The sequence below is a fragment of the Pelodiscus sinensis genome, chromosome 1 (genome assembly GCF_049634645.1).
Source record: "Pelodiscus sinensis isolate JC-2024 chromosome 1, ASM4963464v1, whole genome shotgun sequence".
In the NCBI taxonomy this organism is placed as follows: Eukaryota; Metazoa; Chordata; order Testudines; family Trionychidae; genus Pelodiscus; species Pelodiscus sinensis.
The window spans coordinates 251,245,790-251,261,900 of NC_134711.1; the positions used below are offsets into that span (position 1 = coordinate 251,245,790).

The 16,111-nt window shown below is 40.1% G+C and overlaps 1 protein-coding gene across 5 annotated transcripts in view; it reads left to right on the top strand.

Moving 5' to 3' along the window:
• The window catches only part of UGGT2 (UDP-glucose glycoprotein glucosyltransferase 2), a 188,636-nt gene that overhangs the window by 158,927 nt on the left and 13,598 nt on the right, over positions 1–16,111 (top strand). For all 5 annotated transcript variants that reach the window (XM_075918804.1, XM_075918807.1, XM_075918806.1 and 2 more), the window contains 5 exons: positions 1,959–2,057; positions 3,511–3,595; positions 4,663–4,845; positions 7,522–7,682; positions 15,480–15,594. In XM_075918804.1, the coding sequence (XP_075774919.1) occupies positions 1,959–2,057; positions 3,511–3,595; positions 4,663–4,845; positions 7,522–7,682; positions 15,480–15,594 (643 nt within the window). The remainder of the gene's footprint in view (positions 1–1,958; positions 2,058–3,510; positions 3,596–4,662; positions 4,846–7,521; positions 7,683–15,479; positions 15,595–16,111) is intronic.

Genomic DNA, 16,111 nt, shown 5'->3' on the forward strand with positions numbered 1-16,111 from the left:
GGAAACATTTTAAGCTCTGCAGGCTAGTTTGGCAGCTGACAAGTAAGTCTCTTGGCCACAGCCTCCTTCTGCCACCCCAGCCCTTTCCTGGCCCGGCTCCCCCGCACTCAGTATTCCCAAATCCTCTGTCCCCCTCGTACACCTATACCCCCTTCCAGGTCTGGCACCCCAGTCTCCTGCCCCAGATCACAGTCCCCTCCTACCCTAGGTCACATCCCAATTCCCTGCACTCCAGACCCCTGCCCTATGTCACAACCGCCTGCTTCATCGCTACTCCCTCCCAGACTTCAGTCTCCCTCCTGCACCCCAGTCACTTGCCCCAAGCTCCCTTCTGCACCCAACCTCCATTCCAGACCCTGCATCTCCATTAATATCATGGAAGAATATGGTCCTCGACCACTTTCCAAAATCTTTGAGTCTCCCAACCCCCCCCATCAAAAATTATTGCCTACCGCTTATCTTGGCTGTAGTCTCAAAGCACTTGCCTATTTTTAAAGCAAACAAACATAAAGCATCATGGTCTGAAGGACTGAAAGGCCATGCTAATGACTCTAGGCCTCTATACCCTAACTCTTCCAAGGAAGCACTTCAGAATCAAAAACTGACTTGCTATTCATCTCTGCTGCCATGACAGGACCTGTTTAAGAAAAGGAACAAGGGTTACAAGAGTCACCAAATACTTCCATATACTTCAGCCCAGCCTGCTGGGCTCACTTAGGTACTCTGGGCCAAAAGAGAACATTAGAAGATGCACCCTAAGGCTCATTTACTTAGATGAAAGATTGTGGATCTATATTCTACAGAATTTTTTCCATAACTGCTTTTCCCTTTTAATCCTATTCAGATATTTTCATCTAGCCAGCACAGATTAGAGACAATGCAAAAAAGAGCCACAATGTTTATTCAGTTGTTCAGAAAATGCTTTTTAGTGAGAGATTTAGAATTCAATCTGCTTATCTTATCAAATAGAAGACTGAGAGATGATTTGATTACAGAGTATAATTATCTTCAAAGGGAGGAAATAATAGGTATAAAGAGCTCTTTACTCTAAAGAAGAAAAGGATGACAAGAACCAATGGTTGGAAGTTGAAGCCATATAAATTAATTTTAGAACGTTTTGACAGAGTGCTTAACCCTTAAGCAAACTACTAAGGAAAGTGATATATTGTTCATCTTTTGATATCTTCAAATCAAAACTAGATGCCTTTTCACAAGGCATGTTTTGTCAAACATAAGTTATTAGACTTCTTTGTGGGCAACTATGTGAAATGTAGCTACCTATAATATGCAGGAGTTCCAACTCAATCTGTTGGTCCCTTCTTGTCTTAACCTCTGTGAATCTCTGAACTTTAATTTTACCCTTTTGTTATAATCTGTCATTATACTAATTATATGAACATAGTCTGTGCTTTCTACAGGACATCCCACTCCTGTCTTCATCATTCAGAGTGCAAGTATATGGTGCATGGTAGATATGGTAGTATAGCAAATGAGAGAGTTTCTGTAGATATGTGTCTTATCCTTAGCAATGTTCTTTTTTGCAATTTCCACTTGTAATTTGTCAATACATACAAATTTTAAAAGGTTTTACCAAGAGCACAGTTGAGCTTCCAGGAGACTAAACAGATGATGGTTAGTGATTGAGGTGGTTATCCACTTGCTGAACGATGATTACAAAAACAAATTTTATTCTCATGCACATTCACTCTGTCTCTTTCACTGTGCACTGAATTGAAAATTCACCGGGTCTTGTAGGAAAATAGTATGTTGTCATGTAATTTTAAAGACTGTATTGTAACACACATGCAAAAGATGGGAGCAGAATTGAGCTTGTATAGTAACCATTATTTAATGATTCTGTCAATTTATAACCTACTATTAATGCAGTTCTTTGTGTGGCTTAGAGTTTTTGTCCTTCTTCCTAGTTACAAAGCCTCTAATTGATATTTATTTTTAAGTTTTTCAGGGGATATTCAAACAGAAGAAAAAGAGAAGAAAAACAATGTTCTAAATATTTTTTCAGTTGCTTCAGGACATTTGTATGAACGCTTTTTAAGGTAATTTAAGCAAGAATCAATAGAGTATGCTATGTCAGATAGTTTAGTCTGCTTTTATTCACACATTTTTGAAAGTTGACCAAGACTATTGCCACTGTGCCTGCTCTGTTACAGGGCTAGTTTTACTTCTGTCCTCTCTGTGATCTCACTGACTACATTGTTTCAGAATGGAATTCTGTAATTCTCCCATTCCTTGGACTAGTCTACACTAGAAGTAATATAGCAGCATTGATGCAGCTGCAGTGCTGTAGTGCATTTGATGAAGATTCTCTGTGCTGATGGGAAAGAGCTTTCCAGTGAGCTTAATAAAACCAGCTCCACAAGATGCAGTAGCTATGTCGGTGGAAGAAGTTCTCATGCTGATATAGAGCTTTCTGCAGTTAGGTTGGCGTAATTTACATTATGTCATTCCGGAGGGTGGCTTAGTCACATCCCAGAGCAACATAACTTATATTGAGGTAGGTGGTGTGAACAAGCCCCTAGACTAGTCCCTGGGCTGCAGTACCATGTGTATCAACTATTCTTCTCTAACAGGTCTGAGTTTAGACACCTGCAGTTCTTCCGTTCTTAAATCTGTAGCAAGTAAATTACAGTGATCCAAAACAGCTTTCTTAAAATAAAAGTTTTAAAACATTAGTTTTGCAGGAGGAACAAAGCATTTAGAGAAAACAATTTATACCCATGTCTTTCTTACTGAGAAGCATACCATTGCCCCCTCCCTCCCCTTACAACCCCCCTGCCCACCCCAGAGTAACCTAGGCAGGACTAACTTCTTCAGATTCCTCTGGCAGGCTATCTTATGTCTCAGTCTTGTTCCTCCAAGCAAATCTTCTATCTGTTGAGAATGTTACTTTTTAAACCAGCCACAGTTTGTTTGATTTTTTGTGTTGCTAGGCCTTTTTCTGTCCTGGCATTGTCCCTTACACCCTCAATGTTTGATGAAAGGTGGCTTATCTTGAGCCATTCTGTCTCCTTCCTGTTCGTTTTCTCTTATGGTCCCTATTAAACTAAATATAATCATACAGTAAACATCCTAGTAATCAAGTTAACATACAGTGCATATGAATTATTACAGAATTATTATTAATTATTATTAAGCCCCATTTCATTCACATATGCATGTATTTCAGAATAGAATCTGTTATTAGATCTATGTTTATTTAAACACTGCTTCTTCTCATGTAGTTTAAATATAGTTTGGCCAGTGTGTTTTAGCTTAGCTGTCTAAAATTGATTTAGAAAAATCTATGTCAGAATGTTGGTTATGGTCAAGGAAATCAAACCTAGATTAAACTGTATTAGCAGGAATCATAAATAGAACCACATTCGCTTCAAATTTGTGTTTCAAGTTTATAATGGGGCTTACAACTATAAAATGCCTTTCGATGTTATGGTTGAATTGTGATTGCATTAATATATTAATTTTGTTTATTATAGATTTTTCTTTCCACAGAATTATGATGCTTTCTGTTCTGCGTCATACCAAAACACGAGTTAAATTTTGGTTTCTGAAAAATTATCTTTCTCCTATGTTTAAGGTAAATGTAATGTCCCTATTTCATTATGCTTGCATTGTTAATGGCAGAGTAGTAAAATGAATAACAGTGCAGTGTTATTTTTATTAATATGAATTTCAAATTGTTATAATTAGAATGGAGTGTTTTACATTTAAAAATCACCAAATAAAAATAACTAAATTACAGAAATACTAAATTCAGAGTTTTAAAAACAGACATTATATAAGACTTTTTTATTCTGAAACAAAGATATAATGGGTACATTTTAAAAGCTTCTTCTATTCTGACAGCTTGAGAAAAATCATAGAATCATAGAACACTAGAACTGGAATGGACCTCGAGAGGTCATCAAGTCCAGTCCCCTGCCCTCACAGCAGGACTCAGTACCATCTATACCAGTGGTCCCCAGCGCTGTGCCCGCGGGCGCCATGAGGAGCCTGCCTCGGACTAATTTTGAGGCTTCCCTGTAATGTAGACCTGGTATTTCTCAATAAGCTATTTTGGAGTATTTCTTCTGGAATAGCTTGTTCCGAAATAAGTGTGTAGTGTAGACGTACTCTAAGTGTTTGTGTCACGTACTTATGGAACTAAGGAGTTTGATCTTTCTTATCTGTCAGAATTAGTAATCTATTGTATTGCTTGGACGACTCTTAAGCTAGGGACAGACTTTGTATCTCCTATTTGCAATATAAGAAGGACATCACCAACAACAAAATAGGGAGTAGTCTTGTGTTCCTTTACAGAAGTGTTTCATTTTTAGTCAGCTGCAGGGCTGAACTGAAAAGTTTTTGTCATTATAGTTAGTTTAATTTTGCATCAAACTACTAATAAAGCATTTTCGTACATAACCTAGTAGGCAGTATGTCCTAACCCTAAAAGATAAAAAAAATCACTCAGTGACATTAAAAAAGGGGAATGAAATATGGAGTAATGAAATAATTAAGAGTGCATTATCTAGAGGTTAACTTATTGAAATGGCAGTTATGCGTTTGGGTATTAACAATGTCAGCTTTGCTGTGTGAGCTATCACAAGTCACTTACCCTTTGTGCATATTGCACTGCATAAAGTTTTGTTTTTCTGTATCTAGGAAATTATTCCTCACATGGCCAAAGAGTATCAATTCCAGTATGAACTAGTACAGTATAAGTGGCCCCGCTGGCTTCATCAACAGACTGAAAAGCAAAGAATTATTTGGGGTTACAAAATTCTTTTTCTGGATGTTCTTTTTCCATTGGCTGTGAACAAAATAATATTTGTTGATGCTGACCAGGTAAGAAACAATTTTAGAAAAAAAATTATCTAGAAGTAGGGTTTTCCATTAGTTCATATCAACCCTCACCATCCCTGTAGATATCCTGTCTCAGATACTGATCTCATCAGGTCTCAATAACTGGATTGGTCATCAATAAGCATTACTGACGGTGCTGTATAATGTGGTGTGCAAAATTGAGCATGCAGCCCTTCTTACTCGTGAAGTAATACCTTCACCCCAGGGATTTAGAGCCATTTTACTGTCTCAAATGGATGTTATGCTGAAGTTTTTATCACATGTTCATTACAGAAACTATCCAGGGATTTTAAGTGTTTTTATGCTGAATTAGGCACTGTTTGTAAAGTATCTTCAGAACCTTTCTAAAACATAAGTGTATTATATGACCCAGATTTGCAAAGATAAGTACCATAATTTTTGGGTGACCATACTGAAATACCTAACAGTCCTGATTTTCAGAAGGGAGGTAAACATCACTTTTTGGAAGTTATGCCTCTTTAACATATATTAGTTTGTGCATCCAAAAATGTTGGTCTTCAAGTCCAATCTGATGCTTTTTATTAATTATTTCTTTTAGTTACTAAATATGATTAGGCTAAGCAGAATTTAATTTTTTTTAATTTTGATGTCTACGTATATTTATTTTAAAGCATTTTTGCCTATTTGTAACCTTTTAAATTTCCACATGTGCAAAATTACAGGGTTTAAACATTTTGTTAATTTTTAGTGATTTAAAATTTTGAAGTTGCAGGAAATTATGAGGGCATGTCAGAATTCATTTAATGACAATAGACACTAAGAGTCACAAAGTTAAAGTTTTACAACCATTAAACAAATATTGTCAATATCACAGGTCAAAATATATAAAGTAAATATCTTTAAATCAAACTCTTAAGTCCTTACATAGCATTTTTCTTATTTTTCCAATCTGTAAGTTTCAGTTATTATTGATAAAAATATTTTTTCATCAGTTTGTGAGTGTGAGTGCTGGCCAGCATGCGGGGACTAAAGGGTTAAATTTGGGTAGCTAGTGGGGGGTGTTGGCAAGAATCCAGGAAAACCAATGGGAAAGACTGTTGACATTTGAATTACATAGATAGGTAGCTGCTGCTTCCTTTGTGTGAGTTCTAAGTTAAGGGCTGGAGGGACCAACATGCAGTAATGTTACCATGCCTACAAGGAATATTGGGCATGGGAGTAAACTGGGCCTTGAAGTACGGACCAGCACGGATCGTGAGTAGAGAGAGAAATGTATGTTTAGTCATGGTCAGAGTATTTTTCTTTGTTGTGGTTGTTTGGTTAAGCTTCTCTATGTAAAATCCATGTGATCCTCCCCATTCACTACATTTAGCTGTACCCAGAGATACTATGTTCTCTGTGTTTTAATTTGTTTTTCTCAATTGCTCTGTAACAATTATGCTTTATTTAAGGATATATTTTTGGTTTTTTGTTAATAAAATCATCTTTTTTTAAAACGATGATTTGATTCTTGTGTCCTGGAAGGTAATAGGTCTGTGTGTGTGCCTGCCAACCCTGAGAGGTTAGCTATCTAAGGCACAGTTTGTTTTCTGTGTTTTCTTTTGTTTCTTTTTCCATGATTTCTTGTGGCAGAAGAGCTTGGAATACCCCTGGGGAAGGAATTCAAGTGTTCCTTCCTGGTTTTTCAGGGTTCTTAAAAATCACTTGATGGTGGCAGCCTATCTTCCAGAGTCAGTGCATCTGTAACGCTGGGGATTTTTTTTTTAAGCAGAGCCTACAGAGGCAAGGTATTTAAGGTCTTTTGCAGGCCTCCACCTTCTGCACTCTGAGTGCCGGAGTGGGAAACAGCCCTGACAGTAAGTATGGTAAAATTGATGTTTATTGACATTTACCAGTAAAATCCTTCTAAGCCTAAATATGATCAACTGAAGCTCTATATAAGTTCCTGTTCTATGCTGGCTGGCCCTGTAAGAGGGGTAAGGTTCACCCTTGTCTGTGACCATGCATCTCCCCAAACCACCTCCACCTGATCCTCACTGACTCAGGATCAAGTGACTGGGGTCAGTTATCAGACCCAGATCAAAAGCAGTTAAGTGATTTCCCTAAAGGACAAGAAGAGTTCCAAGAAGAAAGGTACTGGACCAAAAGGGATATGGCTGCAAGAAAAGAGGAGACTCATGTGGCAGACCTGAGAGAAAGTCAACTCTCAGGCAGATTGCCTGGAGATAGATTACAGTAAGGATCTAGCCTGGGAGAAAAATGAAGGGAAAATCCTACCCTGTGTAGGAGGCCTTTGTGCTCAGTGGTTCTGGTAGGAACAGGGTCTTCAGGAAGTCTGAACAGTCAGCACTGTACGAAAGAGTAGGCTAGATGTTGTGGAACTTTGGCCTGACTTATCTGGTGGCTAAGTCACTTCACCACTAGACCATGTTAGAAGTGACTGAAGACATGAAGGAAAATTAAACAAGGTGAATAATGCCACAGCAGATCACAGAAGTATACTGCAGAGGCTGATCCTATTTCAATCAAAAAAAAGAATGCATTTTCCCCAAGCAATAACAAGAAAAATGTGTTCAAACAGAATACTGTATCTACTTTAGAATCTGTGGGAGTACAGCTGGCATTTGGAATATACTTAACGGGGCAAAACAACATTAAATGACAAAAAGTAGTATTTCCTGTTTTTCTGTGATTTAGATTGTGAGAAGTGATCTTAAAGAACTTCGAGATATTGATCTAAATGGAGCTCCTTATGGATATGCTCCCTTTTGTGACAGTCGCAGAGAAATGGATGGGTACCGTTTTTGGAAATCAGGATATTGGGCATCACATCTAGGAAGAAAGAAGTATCACATAAGGTAAGAGTATTATTTTATGTTTTTGGACAATTTATAAATGTTTTAATTTTTTTTCAATAAGGCACACAATAATAATCACAGTCTTAGATATTCTGAGAGATGGAAATGAAGCATAAAATCCAAGCAAGATGGATTGATATAAATCATGATCTAAAATTACTGAAGTGAAAGTTTTGATTTAAATAATCAATTTTAATCAACTTTTCCATTTGTACTTCAGCTTTTCCTAAAGAAAGGAGCATTGTCATTTCCTAAAGAAAGGAGCAGGAAGAACTGGAAGTGCTAATAAATAAGTACAATTATGAAATTGTTGGCATCACAGAAACTTGGTGGGATAATACACACGATTGGAATGTTTGTATGGAAGGGTACAGCTTGCTCTGGAAGGAAAGACAGGGAAAAAAGGGAGGAGGTGTTACCTTATATATTAAAAATGAACACACTTGGAGTGAGGTGGAAATGGACATAGGAGACGGAAGTGTTGAGAGTCTCTGGGTTAGGCTAAAAGGGGTTAAAAACAAGGGTGATGTCATGCTAGGACTCTACTACAGGCCACCTACCCAGGTGGAAGAAGTGGATGAGGCTTTTTTTAAACAACTAACAATATCATCCAAAGCCCAAGATTTGGTGGTGATGGGGGACTTCAACTATCCAGATACATATTGGGAAAATAACACAGCGGGCCACAGACTATCCAATAAGTTCTTGGACTGCATTGGAGACAACATTTTATTTCAGAAGGTTGAAAAAGCTACTAGGGGGGAAGCTGTTCTAGATTTGATCCTAACAAATAGGGAGGAACTGGTTGAGAATTTGAAAGTGGAAGGCAGCTTGGGTGAAAGTGATCATGAAATTCTAGAGTTCACAATTCTAAGGAAGGGTAGAAGGGAGAACAGCAAAAAAGACACAATGGATTTCGGGAAGGCGGATTTTGGGAAGCTCAAAAAACTGATAGGTAAGGTCCCATGGGAATCAAGACTGAGGGGAAAAACAACTGAGGAGAGTTGGCAGTTTTTCAAAGGGACATTGTTAAGGGCCCAAAAGCAAGCTATTCCGCTGTGTCAGAAAGATAGAAAATATGGCAAAAGACTGCCTTGGCTTAACCACGAGATCTTGCATGATCTAAAAATAAAAAAGAAGTCCTATAAAAATGGAAAGTAGGACAAATTACAAAGGATGAATATAGGCAAAGAACACAGGAATGCAGGGGCAAGATTAGACAGGCAAAGACTCAAACTAGCTACGGGAATAAAGGGAAACAAGAAGACTTTTTATAAATACATTAGAAGCAAGAGGAAGACCAGGGACAGGGTAGGCCCACTGGTCAGTGAGGAGGAAGAAACAGTAACAGGAAACGGCAGAGATGCTTAATGACTTGTTTGTTTCGGTCTTCACCGAGAAGTCTGAAGGAATGCCTAACATAGTGAATGCTAGTGGGAAGGGGGTAGGTTTAGAAGATAAAATAAAAAAAGAACAAGTTAAAAATCACTTAGAAAAGTTAGATGCCTGCAAGTCACCAGGGCCTGATGAAATGCATCCTAGAATTCTCAAGGAGCTGATAGAGGAGGTATCTGAGCCTCTAGCTATCATCTTTGGAAAATCATGGGAGACGGGAGAGATTCCAGAAGACTGGAAAAGGGCAAATATAGTGCCCATTTATAAAAAGAGAAATAAGAACAACCCAGGAAACTACAGACCAGTTAAACTTCAGTGCCAGGGAAGATAATGGAGCAATTAAGGAAATCATCTATAAACACTTGGAAGGTGGCAAGGTGATAGGGAACAGCCAGCATGGATTTGTAAAGAACAAATCATGTCAAATCTGATCGCTTTCTTTGATAGGATAACGAGTCTTGTGGATAAGGGAGAAGCGGTGGATCTGGTATACCTAGACTTTAGTAAGGTGTTTGATACGGTCTCGCATGATATTCTTATCAATAAACTAGGCAAATGCAACTTAGATGGGGATACTATAAGGTGGGTGCATAACTGGCTGGATAACCGTTCTCAGAGAGAAGTCATTAACAGTTCACAATCCTGCTGGAAGGGCATAACAAGTGGAATTCAGCAGGTGTCTGTTTTGGTACCTCTTCTGTTTAATATCTTCGACAATGATTTAGATATTGGCATAGAGAATGGGATTATTAAGTTTGCAGATGATACCAAGCTGGGAGGGGTTGCGACTTCTCTGAAGGATAGGATCATAATTCAAAATGATCTGGACAAATTGGAGAAATGGTCTGAGGTAAACAGGATGAAGTTTAATAAAGATGAATGTAAAGTGCTCCGCTTAGGGAGGAACTATCAGTTTCACACATACAGAATGGGAAGCTACTGTCTAGGAACGAGTACGGCAGAAAGGGATCTAGGGGTTATAGTGGACCACAACCTGAATGAGTCAGCAGTGTGATGCTGTTGCAAAAAAAGCAAACATGATTCTGGGATGCATTAACAGGTGTGTTATGAGCAAGACACGAGAAGTCATTCTTCCGCTCTACTCTGCACTGGTTAGCCCTCAGTTGGAGTATTGTGTCCAGTTCTGGGCACCGCATTTCAAGAAATATGTGGAGAAATTGGAGAGGGTCCAGAGAAGAGCAATAAGAATGATTAAAAGTCTAGAGAACATGACCTATGAAGGAAGGCTGAAAGAATTGGGTTTGTTTAGTTTAGAAACAAGAAGACTGAGGGGGAACATGATAGCCGTTTTCAGGTATCTAAAAGGGTGTCATAAGGAGGAGGGAGAAAACTTCATCTTGGCCTCTGAGGATAGAACAAGAAGCAATGGGCTTAAACTGCAGCAAGGAAGGTTTAGTTTGGACATTAGCTAAAAGTTCCTAAGTGTCAGGGTAGTTAAACAATGGAATAAATTGCCCAGGGAGGTTGTGGAATCCCCATCTCTGGAGATATTTAAGAGTAGATTAGATAAATGTCTATCAGAGATGGTCTAGACAGTATTTGGTCCTGCCATGGGGGCAGGGGACTGGACTCGATGACCTCTCGAGATCCTTTCCAGTCCTAGTATTCTATGATTTGTCAAAGTAACCATTAAAATGTACTGATTTACAGCTACATAGAACCTTTGCACTACATTTGGTACATCTTTTTCTACTTAAGATGGTAAGCATTTTAGGGTTGTAATAGTGTAGTCGATTAACTGATAAGCAAAAGCTTATAGGTTAATGCTATAGACTACATACATTTCCCCCCCACGCACACTTACCAGTAAATTGTTTATCAGGCTGGCCAGTAGCCTGGCTCACTCCTGGCTTGCAGCAGCTCTGCATTTAAAGTACATTAGGAGGTAGGCAGGCAGGCAGCCTAGCTCAGTTCCAGCTCATGCCAGATCTGGGAACTCAAACTGCACCCACCCCTGGATAGGGACTTCCTGCCACCCCATACTGTTGCGTCCTGCCCGGCGGGGTGGCAAGCATTCGGTGCACGAGGGGAGCTGGTTTTTAAACTGGATACAGAGGCAGCAGCACGGAGTGGCAGGGGAGCTCCTCCGAAGTGAGGCCGGAACGCACTTGCTGCCAACCCCACTCCCAGGGATTATAGAATAGCCGAGTAACTGATAAGAATTCATGAGGGTAAGCAACTGTTCAATTAACCAATATTTAACATCCCTAATGCATTTATTTAAGCAACTAGCAGATTTACATGGTGTTGCCAGTGTCCTTCAGGGCCGGGCCTTGGAAATGTGTGGGGTCAGGTGCGAGAGTGAAGATTGGGGGGGTGAAGAGATGCCTGTTCTCTCCCCCACACACACACACATAGCAACCCACTAGGGGTCTGGTTTCCCCTCGCCCCAGTCCTCCCCCTGCCAGGTGCCTTTTTTCTTTCCACCTCCTGTCAAGGTGTAGAAATGATGAAGGGTTTGAGGCAGGGATGCTACTTACTCTGTATGCTGGCAGGCAAGATGGTGGAGCCCCAGTCCTGCTGGCCACTCCCTTGGTGGTACAGCTGCCCTCAGTGGCCACTTTGCAGTATAAACTCTCCACTGAAAGCTTACTGCTCCCCAGTAGCCAGCTTGTCACATTCCTCAAAACAGCATCCCTCCCTTTGCATGTTATGGAAAACAGTCCTTTTCCCAGGCTTCCTGTTGTTCTAGCACAACCAAACCCCGACCTTGCTTTAAGTTAGGAGAAGGGGAAGCTGCATACCAAATTTGGTGGCACTATCTCTTACTGTTTAGGAGGAGATCTTGAACAAATTGACTTGCAGACAGACACATGCACTATAAAATATATAGAGAGATTATCTAGCTTAATACTTTCAGATTCTTAGCTGTACATTTTTTGATATGTTAGAAAATGGTGAATATCAGAACATGTTACATATCTCCAGCTCCATAATTTATTGAAAAGAGAGATTCACTGTAATCAGTAAATCAAACTGATTGTCAGGTCAGTCTGAGAGAAATTTGAATGGTCCCTCACTAAAAGTGAAGGGAGCTTACGTTTTTTAAGTTGAAGACTAACGTGGCTACCCCTCTAACGCTACGTCTAGACTACAGGCTTCTTTTGGAAGAAGCTTTTCTTTAAGAGTTCTTCCCAAAGAGAACATCCACACTGCCAAAGTGCATCGAAAAAGCGATCTGCTTTTTCGAAAGATAGCAGAATGGACACACACTGAATGGACACTATCACACATTTAATCTGTGATTACTATGGATGGAGTGGCCACAGGGCACTCGTGCTTTTTCCTCATTCCTCTTCTTTCAAAAGAATTCCCTCTTCCCCGTCCACACGCACCTTTTTCCGAAGAAGCTCTTTTGGAAAAAAGCTTCTTCCTCGTAGAAAGAGGTTTACCAATGTCAGAAAAACCTCTTTGTTCTTTCAATTTTTTTTCAAAAGAACGTGATTGCAGTGTGGACGTAAGTTAAGTTTTTTTTTTTGGAAAAATGGCTGTTTTTTCTTAAAAAAACCCTCTGTAGTATAGACATAGCCTGAGACTTCTTCAGCGGTTAGTCATCTCTTGTGGTACTTACCAATGAGAATATTGCCAAAAAAATGAGGTGGAGTAAGTGCTTGTTCCATCCATTTTGTACTGCTTGTAATTTAACTTTGTTGTTGGATATTTCTTTCTTCGATGTCTCTTAAATATCTTTCCAAATTTTAATAGCATCAGCAATATAGCAGCAATCTTTTGCAGTTTGACAGTGGCTATGGAACAGGTTTCTGTTTACTTCAGCATATCTTCTGTGTTTCTCTTTAGTCTGCTGTTGTCCACTTAGTCTGTGAAAGTTCTATCCATTTTGTCATATTTTTCCACAAATTGTCCTCAGAATATCTCTTAATAGCTCAAAACAGTCAGCCACTAAATTCCACTGCATGATTTGAGGAGCATTAGTTTAGGTCCCCCTCCTCTCTTCAGTGAAGCTGAAGCAATGTGGTTGTTACAGAAGTATTCTGCAATTACAGCAACTTTCCTGGAGTTATACCTAAATACAGGCAGTCCCCGGGTTACGTACAAGATAGGGACTATAGGTTTGTTCTTAAGTTGAATTTGTATGTAAGTTGGAACTGGCTCCAGATTCAGCTGCTGCTGCTGAAACTGACCAGGGGCTGACTACAGGAAGCTGGAGGCAGAATTGCTCTGCCCCCAGCTTCCTGGAATCAGCCACTGATCAGTTTCAACAGCGGCTGAATCTCGAGCCTGGGACAGAACAGCTGGGCTGCCAGGTAGGTCCCTGCAGGACCAACCCGGCAGCACCCCAGCTGCTCTACCCCAGGGTCCACAACAAAAGCCTGGTCTGCTGGGAGGGGCGCAGTAGCTGCGCCCTCCCCCCCCCCAGCAGACCAGGGACTCCTGGAGCAAAGCCGGGGAGGCGGAGGGGTCCCGCGCCTCTGAGGCTTTGCTTTGGCAAAGCCGGGGAGGCGCGGGACTCTGCCGCTTCTGCGGCTTTGCTCCCAGTGTCCCTGGTCTGCTGGAGACGGTCCCCAGCAGACCAGAGGCACCGGGAGCAAAGCGGCGGCGGGGTGCCGCGCCTCTGAGGCTTTGCAAAAGCAAAGCCTCAGAGGCGCGGGACACCTCCGCCTCCTTGGCTTTGCTCCAGGTGTCCCTGGTCTGCTGGAGACGGTCCCCAGCAGACCAGGGGCACCCGGAGCAGCTTTTCTCGCCCCGGAGGTCGAGGTGGCAGGACCGCTGCACTCTGGGCGGTCCCGCTGCCTGCAAGCTCCGGGGCGAGAGAGCCCCGTTCGTAAGTGCGGATCCGACATAAGTCGGATCCACGTAACTCGGGGACTGCCTGTAATTAGGCTAAAAGATGCATGAAATGAGTACTGCACCAAAATATTATAAGATTCAGATTCTCTTCATTATCTTTTTTTAGATTTCATCTTATCTTTGCCACATTTGCAGCACTGCCAGTGACAAAGCTACACATTTGAATTTTTGTTCACAATTTGTTATAGTTTTTGTTTCTTTTTCATTGCTATTTCGTTTAAATATTTTGCTGTATCAGTTGTTTTTACAAGATAGACAACTCCATATTTTCTTGTCATACAAGCACATACTGCTGGCTGGTTGTGTACATTGTTCTACTCATGAAGATTCAGATAAATGGATTTCCCTTCAATGTTCTTGCACACCTTTTAATTTCGTTCTTCTACATCATATCCAGTAATCTATCAGCAGTGTCTCCATTGGCAGGTGGAAAAGTAGCCTGTTCATAATGAGTGAACCACGTCTAGGGTTCCATTTTGGTGAAAAAAAAAAATCCCCTTCTTCCCAAAGAGTCCTGTTTTGACACTGGTGTTGCACCTTTCTGGTTACACACTCTGCTCCTTCTGCCTTGTTAAACATCCCTTAGAAAACAAATCAGCTCACAACAATCTAAAACTTCTGCTTGTATAATCCACATGTCTTTTAAACTGCAATATTGTATTTGTTTAGAGAAAAAATAGAGGCAAATTGAGAAATTAATAGATTTCTGTTTGCATCTCTCTGTAAACATACAAGGACTCAGAGCAAAGCCATTTACTGAAGTGCTGAGACCCATCCAGAAGAGCAAGAGCTTGTAGTCACTGCTCAGATTGGTATTTTTCCATGAGCCAGAGAATAATTTTCCATGACGTGTTGAGTCATAGATATTCATCATGAGAATCAGGTTCCAATCAGAGCTTAGTTATGGAGAAGCTGTAAAATAAAAGAATGAGCTTACGCAGGTGGGCTCATCGGATGGTCTAGCTGGAATATATGATAATGTCTCCTGGTATCAGTGGCTGGGTCTCGATGCCAGGAATTCCTTTACTAGTCTCTTGCATCCAGTCACACAGCGCTTGAATCCCCCACAAGATCAAGCCCCCAATAAAGTCCATGATTTACTATGACATTTAAAGATTAACCTCAAAAGTTAGATTTCTCCCCAATTTTCTTTATAAAGAAAAACAGCATTTAACTCTAAGTATTTGATAGATGCTTATGGATTTATCATCTTAATTCTTATTTAAATGTTAAGAAATTATAATACCTTTAGGCTTAACATTTTTGTTTAAATTCAGATTTCATTTTTAAACAGGTTTATTTCTAAGAAAAAATGATTATTTAAATAACACCAAAATCTGATTACTAAAATATCTGATTTTAAAATTTGTAAAAATTGTATTTACGCCAAATGCATGTGGTAGATTAATTAGGAAATATTGATTTAACTTCTTGTGTTTGGGCTTCAGCTAGTTTTTTTAAAATAACATTCCTTTAATGAATACAATATTTGCCTCCTGGTTATCAAGTTTTTTTCCTGTTTCTAATAGGTATCTGAAACTATGCAAATCTTAATGAATTCTTGTTTTTTAGTGCCTTATATGTTGTGGATCTTAAGACATTCAGAAAGATTGCTGCAGGAGACAGACTTCGGGGCCAATATCAAGCTCTCAGTCAAGATCCAAACAGTCTATCAAACCTAGATCAGGTATGCAAGAGTTTAATGTCTGTCTGAAGATAAATGACATTTCTTCTTTTCTTTAAAATATTCTTCCTGCTTTTCTCTAATGTTTTCATTGTTTGTGGTTTGCATGTAGATTTAATTACAGGCAGTCCCCGGGTTACGTACAAGATAGGGACTGTAGGTTTGTTCTTAAGTTGAATTTGTATGTAAGTCGGAACTGGTACATATTGTAGGGGAAACTCTAGCCAAACATTTCTCCAGAGCTCAGTTTTATTCTCCCACACCTCACTTCCCTCAATCCTTTATTCTCAAGCTGAGGTGTCTGCTGAGAAAAGCCGCTCCGCGTCTCCCTAGTCTGCTGGGGGGGAGCGCTAGCTTCGCGTCTCCCTGGTCTGCTGGGGGGAAGCAGCTAGTGCGGGGTTGCCTCACCCCGTTTGTAAGTAGGGATCCAATGTAAGTCGGATCCATGTAACCCGGGGACTGCCTGTACTTTCTTACTAATATCAGAGGAGCTCTCCATATAAAGTTTTGCAAATGTGCT